General features: G+C 38.2%; 1 protein-coding gene across 1 annotated transcript; it reads left to right on the top strand.

The window, feature by feature from the left end:
• Positions 1-6,887: 6,887 nt before the first annotated feature.
• LOC132344690 (heat shock transcription factor, Y-linked-like) lies at positions 6,888-7,451 on the top strand (the record flags this gene model as incomplete). Its single annotated transcript, XM_059884331.1, has 1 exon — positions 6,888-7,451. A coding segment is annotated over exon 1 (564 nt), but the record flags the coding sequence as incomplete, so codon positions are not given.
• Between the last annotated feature and the right edge of the window lie 517 nt (positions 7,452-7,968).

Raw genomic sequence — 7,968 nt, 5'->3', positions numbered from 1 at the left:
TAATTGTGGCTTGCCAATGAAACATATCATCCCCAACTGGACCTGCAGAACATTGTGCTGGAGGGTCACGGGCCAAATCACTAAGTTCCTTATTAATCCATTTCAGCGCCAGAGTCTGTGCTTTTCATCTGGCTCCTCACTATTTCGGTGTGTGCTTGAAGGTCCCGCCAAACTCTTGATTATCCCGGTGGCTGGGAAGGATTGACTCTTCGTCTCACACCAGCTCTGCCAGACACAGGCGCCTTCTTATTAAACAGATAGGAGGTTGGACTTGGAGGGCGGGGGCCGGAGGCGGGTCATGGGCTGGGGGGAAGGGCCCTAAGTCCACTTTCTTTTTTTTTTTTTTTTTTTAAATTTTATTTTATTTTTAAACTTTACATAATTGTATTAGTTTTGCCAAATATCAAAATGAATCCACTACAGGTATACATGTGTTCCCCATCCTGAACCCTCCTCCCTCCTCCCTCCCCATACCATCCCTCTGGGTCGTCCCAGTGCACTAGCCCCAAGCATCCAGTATCGTGCATCGAACCTGGACTGGCATCTCATTTCTTACAGGATATTTTACATGTTTCAATGCCATTCTCCCAAATCTTCCCACCCTCTCCCTCTCCCACAAAGTCCATAAGACTGTTCTATACATCAGTGTCTCTTTTGCTGTCTCGTACACAGGGTTATTGTTATCATCTTTCTAAATTCCATATATATGCATTAGTATACTGTGTTGGTGTTTTTCCTTCTGGCTTAATTCACTCTGTATAATAGGCTCCAGTTTCATCCACCTCATTAGAACTGATTGAAATTTATTCTTTCTAATGGCTGAGTAATACTCCATTGTGTATATGTACCACAGTTTTCTTATCCATTCATCTGCTGATGGACACCTAGGTTGCTTCCATGTCCTGGCTATTATAAACAGTGCTGCCCCAATGTTCATCACAGCACTTTCTTGAGTAGGTATAAAACAACTGTTGAGGTTGTATTCTGGATTATGTCCATGCTACTTCTAAATGCATTTTTTAAAATTTCTTCTAATTTCTTTTTACAAAAATGATTTATTTAATTGGAATAGAATTACTATGTATTACTGTGATGGTTTTTGACATATAGATCAACATGAACCAGCCACATGAAAATATGTATCTCCCTATCCTGAACACAACTCAAACCTTCCTTATTACCCCATGATTCTGGGTTCTTCCACAGCACAAGAGTTGGGTGCATCTTTCATATGCTGAACTTGCACTGATCATCTCTTTTATATATGGTAATATACCTGTTCCAATGCTATGTTCTCAAATCATCCCAGTCTAAGAGTTATTTATATGTGGGTCTTCTTTACTAGCCTCCACGTGGGTAGGGTTATTGTTACTGTCTTCCTAAATCCAATTTATATGCATTAATGAGCAATATTTGCCTCTCTCTAACTTTTTTCACTCTGAATAATAGGCTGTAGGTTGAACTGCCTCATTAAAAGTTACACAAATATATGCCTTTCTGTAGCTGAGTAATATTTCGTTTGTATATATACCACAACTTCCTTATATATTCATCTGCTGATGTGCATCTAGATTACTTCCATGCCATAGCTATTGTAAAGGCAATTTCAATAAACATTGGGGTACATGTGTTATGTTCCATCCTAATTCCCTCTGGGTATATGCAAAGAAGTGGGGTTTCTGGGTCATATGACAGGTCTAGTCCAAGTTTCTCAAGGAATCTCCAAACTGTTCTGAATACAGGTTGTACCAGTTTGTGTTACGGGCAACAGTGTATTAGGGTTAACTTTTCTCCACAGCCTTTCCAGGATTTCTTGATTGTAGAATTTCTGGTGATGGCCACTCTGAACAGTGTGAGATGACTGCTCATTACAATTTTAATTTTCATTTATCTAATGATGAATGATGTTAAGCATATTTCATGTGTTTATTAGACATCCATATGTCTTCTTTAAAGAAATGTCTATTTAGAGCTATTGGCCCCTTTTAATGATGCTGTGAAAGTGCTGCACTCAATATGGCAGCATATTTGGAAAACTCAGCAGTGGCCAAAGGACTCGAAAAGGTCAGTTTTCATTCCAATCCCAAAGAAAGGCAATGCCAAAGAATTCTCACATCACCATGCAATTGCACTCATCTCACATGCTAGTAAAGAAATGCTCAAAATTCTCCAAGCCAGGCTTCAGCAATATGTGAATTGTGAACTTCCAGATGTTCAAGCTGGTTTTACAAAAGGCAGAGGAACCAGAGATCAAGTTGCCAACATCTGCTGGATCATTGAAAAAGCAAGAGAGTTCCAGAAATTCATCTCTTTCTGCTTTATTGTCTATGTGGAAGCCTTTGAGTGTGTGGATCACAATAAACTGTGGAAAATTCTGAAAGAGATGGGAATACCAGACCACCTGACCTGACTCTTGAGAAACGTATATGCAGGTCAGGAAGCAACAGTTAGAACTGTACATGGAACACATACTGGTTTCAAATAGGAAAAGGAGTATGTCTAGGCTGTATATTGTCACCCTGCTTATTGAACTTATATGCAGAGTACATCATGAGAAACACAGGGCTGGAGGAAGCACAAGGTGGAATCAAGATTGCCAAGAGAAATATCAATAACCTCAGATATGCAGATGATACCATCCTTCTGGCAGAAAGTGAAGAGGAACTAAAATGACTCTTGATCAAAGTGAAAGAGGAGAGTGAAAAAGTTGGCTTCAAGCTCAGCATTCAGAAAATGAAAATCATGGCAACTGGTCCCATCATGTCATGGGAAATAGATGGGGAAACAGTGTCAAACTTTATTTTGGGGGGCTCCAAAATCACTGCAGTTGGTGTCTGCAGCCATGAAATTAAAAGACACTCCTTGGAAGGAACGTTGTGACCCACCTTGATAGCATATTCAAAAGCAGAGACATTACTTTGCCAACAATGGTCCATCTAGTCAGGGCTATGGTTTTTCCTGTAGTCATGTATGGATGTGAGAGTAGGACTGTGAAGAAAGCTGAGCATGGAAGAATTGATGCTTTTGAACTGTAGTGCTGGAAAAGACTCTTGATGTAAGAGATCCATCCAGTCCATCCTACAGGAGTTTAGTCCTGGGTGTTCCTTGGAAGGAATGATGCTAAAGCTGAAACTCCAGTACTTTGGCCACCTCCTGTGACGATTTGACTCACTGGTAAAGACTCTGATGCTGGGAGGGATTGAGGTCAGGAGGAGAAGAGGACGAGAGAGGATGAGATGGTGGTTGGCATCACCGAGTCGATGGACGTGAGTTTGTTGAACTCCAGGAGTTGGAGATGGATAGGGAGGCCTGTCGTGCTGCAATTCATGGGGTCGCAAAGAGTCGGACATGACTGAACAACTGAACTGAACTGAAGCAACTGACAAAGAATTAATGTCAAAAATATACAAGCAACTCCTGAAGCTCAATTCCAGGAAAATAAACGACTCAATGAAAAAATTGGCCAAAGAACTAAACAGACATTTCTTCAAAGAAGACATACAGATAGCTAACAAACACATGAAAGGATGCTCAACATCACTCATTTTCAGAGAAATGAAAATCAAAACCACAATGAGGTACCTTTTCATGCCAGTCAGATTGGTTGTGCTCCAAAAGTCTACAAGCAATAAATGCTGGATAAGGTGTGGAGAAAAAGGAACCCTCTTACACTGTTGGTGGGAATGCAAACTAGTACAGCCACTATGGAGAACACTGTTTAGATTCTTTAAAAAAAAAAAAACAACCTTCAAATAGAACTGCCATAAGACACAACAATCCCACTGCTGTGCATACACACCAAGGAAACCAGAATTGAAAGAGACATGTGTACCCCGATGTTCATCACAGCACTGTTTCTAATAGCCAGGACATGGAAGCAACCTAGATGTCCATTAGTGGATGAATGGATAAGAAAGCTGTGGGATATATACATAATGGAGTATTACTCAGCCATTAAAAGGAATACATTTCAGTCAGTTCTAATGGGGTGGATGAAACTGGAGCCTATTATACAGAATGAAGTTAGCCAGAAAGAAAAACACCAATAGAATAAACTAACACATATATGTGGAATTTAGAAAGATGATAATGATAACCATGTATGCGAGAATGCAAAAAAGACACAGATGTATAAAACAGTCTTTTGAGCTCTGGGAGACGGCTAGGGTGGTATGATTTGGGAGAATGGCACTGACACATGTATAATAACATAGGTCACCAAACTGGCAGTCCAGGTTCAATGCATGATACAGGATGCTTGGGGCTGGTGCACTGGGATAACCAGGAGGGATGATATGAGGAGGGAGGTGGCACACATGTATACCTGTGGCAGATTCATATTTATGTATGGCAAAACCAGTACAATATTGTAAAGCAATTAGATTCCAATTAAAATACATATATTTATATTGAAAATAAATAAAATAAAGTTGTGTCCAATGTGAGGAGAGCAACAGCGTTCTTTGAACAATATATCTAAGTAAATGAGAGTTGTGATTTTATGCGTTCAAGGTGTCCCCATAAGTATGAGCCCTACCTCTTATTACAGAAAGAATTGTGGAAGATGAGCGAGATTAAAGGAGAGCTTTTCAGCAACAGGATCTGAATTGTTCAGCCAGAAAATTATTAAGTAATGTAAGGCTTCCCAAACAGTTTATTTAAGATCTTGGGAGCAAGCAATGAGTTTGGCCACCTAAATAGTGTTGCATAAAATTATATTTTGACATATATACACCTGTGTGTATGAGTGTGTGTATAAAAAAGGTGCAATGGCTTTTAACTCCTGTTAGATTTAATAGAAATGGAAAAAAATTAAAACCCAAATGAAGAATGATTAAAAAGTCGACTCGGTTGTTGAATATATGTAAGCAGAAATACTTCAAAATATGTTTTCTTGGCTGAATGTAAAATATGAGGACTCTTTTATATCACTCACCTCTCTGCTTTTAATAAAGATCTACCAATTTTCAAATTTTTGTCCAGTTTTGACAAAAATAGACAGATATAGACTTATATATACATATATATCATATATAAAATATAGAAGTATATTTTCATAAGAGAAAATATTGATGCCAAACTTAGATTTCAGAATTATTTCCAACTCCAGGCTCCATCTCAGCAGGAAATAGCCAAAGTTGTTGCTGATTGAAACACTCCAAGAGCTGGAAAACCTGAAAAAGAAATCGAACCTGCAACTGAGATTTTCTGTCACATTTATGATTGAGTTCTAAGTCCAACACTTTATTTCCTTTCGTGTTCTAAGCAGTCCCTTCTGAAGACTGAAAAGTATGAAAACCGAGAGAAAGAGGTAGGAGATTGTAGACCTCCTGGTGTTCAATTTCACACCAGTCAGAATGGGTGCGAAAAGTCCACAAGCAATCAATGTTGGAGAGGATGTGGAGAAAAGGGAACCCTCTTACACTGTTGCTGGGAATGCAAAGTAGTACAGCCACTATGGAGAACAGTGTGGAGATTCCTTAAAAAACTGGAAATAGAACTGCCTTATAATCCAGCAGTCCCACTGCTGGGCATACACACTGAGAAAACCAGAATTGAAAGAGACACGTGTACCCCAATGTTCATCGCAGCACTGTTTCTAGTAGCCAGGACATGGAAGCAACCTAGATGTCCATCAGCAGATGAATGAATGAGAAAGCTGTGGTGCATATATACAATGGAGTGTTACTCAGCCATTAAAAAGAATAAATTTCAATCAGTTCTAATGAGGTGGATGAAACTGGAACCTATTATACAGAGTGAAGTAAGCCAGAAAGAAAAACACCAATACAGTATACTAACACATATATATGGAATTTAAAAGATGGTAACAATAACTCTGTATATGAGACAGCAAAAGAGACACTGATGTATAGAACAGTCTTTTGGACTCTTGGGAGAGGTAGAGGGTGAGATGATTTGGTAGAATGACATTGAAGCATGTATAATATCATGTATGAACGAGTCACCAGTTCAGGTTCGATGCACGATACTGGATGTTTGGGGCTGGTGTGCTGGGACGACCCAGAGGGATGGTATGGGGAGGGAGGAGGGAGGAGGTTTCAGGATGGGGAACACATGTATACCTGTGGCGGATTCATGTTGATGTATGGCAAAACCAGGACAATATTGTAAAGTTAAAAAATCAAATAAAAAATAATAAAATAAAATACACACAAAACAATAAAAAAAAGTAATTTTAAACAGTGAGGCTAGAAAAGACAGAATCTAAGGATAATAATCAAGTGATAGAGAATAATAATGATTTAGCCATTAGTCAAATTCAAGGGTCTTTAGTTCCTCCTCAAGGGCCATCAATAACATCCTGAGCATTATCCTATGAACAGTTTTAGAGATGCCAAAGCCCCAGCCAGGCTGAAAGTTAAGTACAGAGACCACAGAGTAGTTGAAACCAGACAGTTAAAAGATTTTATTGCAGAGGCCAGTAGACCAATTTTGCTTGGGTAACAGTACTGAATATGAAAAATGTGTGTATAGAAGGGTGATAAATCACTTGTATTTCAGAAACCAAGTAGATTTATTGATGTGATTTTTCTGTGTAAAAATTCTTTAGGAATGAGATTTTGCATGCTTCATGGTTTGGGTTACTATTTCTGTAAGCAGGCTGTATTTTTAAGTTGATGCTGAAGTAAACCCTAGCTGAACATCACCTTTCAATGGCTAGGAGACCAGTGATTTTGTGATGTCACAGCTACCCTTTGATTGCTAGGAGACAAGTGATTTTGTGATGTCACAGCCTTTTGACTTTGAGGACCTCTGCGATGGTCTAGAGAGTTTCTCTCTGTTGGCCAGCCAAGCAATTTTTGAAGTAGTGGTCAGTAAAATCAGACAAATGAGAAAAGGATCTGAAGAAAGATTTCTCTGAGATGGCACATATACCTTCAGAAATTCAAGATGGGCCTCCTAAGGATGAATCAACTGATTCAGAAACCTCCATTAGATCTTTGTATGATTATACACTTACTAGGGACTCAGTTTTGAGATCTATGATTGAAGAATATGCTTTTCAGGCTTTGTCTGAGGATCTTGTGATAAAAAGGCCATGCTACAAATATTCTGTATCTGAAACAGATGAGGTGACTAATTTTCTTTCACTCACCTTTCCACAAAAACTTTGGAATATAGTTGAAAGTGATCAGTTTGAATCTATTTGGTGGGATGAGAGAGGCACATGTATAGTGATCCACGAAGAACTCTTTAAGAAAGAAGTCTTGGAAAGAAAGGCACCTTTCAGAATATTTGAAACCAAGAGTATGAAGAGTTTAATTCGACAGCTTAACCTTTATGGATTTAGTAAAAAGCGACAAACTTTTCAAAGATCTGCTTCACTACCTGTCTTTCTGGAAGAAGAAAACAACATCTCTCTTTTGAGTAAGGTATTCCAACATTTTCACTTATTGGCAATATGTAAGATGAAATCATGTGACCTAGAAAGCGCATTTACATATGTAGCTAAAACCGAATTTAAACTTGAGCTAACAAATCGTTAAAAAGTTTTATTTTTTGAAGTTGAGAACAGCTGGATATGTTAAAATATTGGATGTTTGACAAACTTTCCTAGCACTGTGAAACCAGATATAAGTCCTGAAGCAACTTAAAGTGGTATTTACTGTATATATAAAATATATTTTTCATTGAGGATCATATTCTTTCTAACATGTTACCTGTTAAACTACTAATGGAGGTGTTTTATTTGATGCTATTTAGTTGGTTTCATTAAAGGAATACATTTTTATAACTTAGCTTTGCTTGTCAGTTTTACCTTGGTTTATAAAGAAACTAAATAATGTAATCCTTTGATTTTAGTTACAGACCTACTATAATCCAAATTTCAAAAGAGGTCATCCTCAACTTTTATTAAGAGTGCAAAGAAGAGAAAGAAGAGTTGGGATTAATAATGTGTCTCAAATATCTTCATTAGTGCAAGATAACAAGAAGCATGTTAAA

This window comes from Bos taurus, chromosome Y (assembly GCF_002263795.3).
Source record: "Bos taurus isolate L1 Dominette 01449 registration number 42190680 breed Hereford chromosome Y, ARS-UCD2.0, whole genome shotgun sequence".
NCBI classification, from domain to species: Eukaryota; Metazoa; Chordata; class Mammalia; order Artiodactyla; family Bovidae; genus Bos; species Bos taurus.
This window is presented reverse-complemented; position numbering and strand designations above follow the sequence as displayed.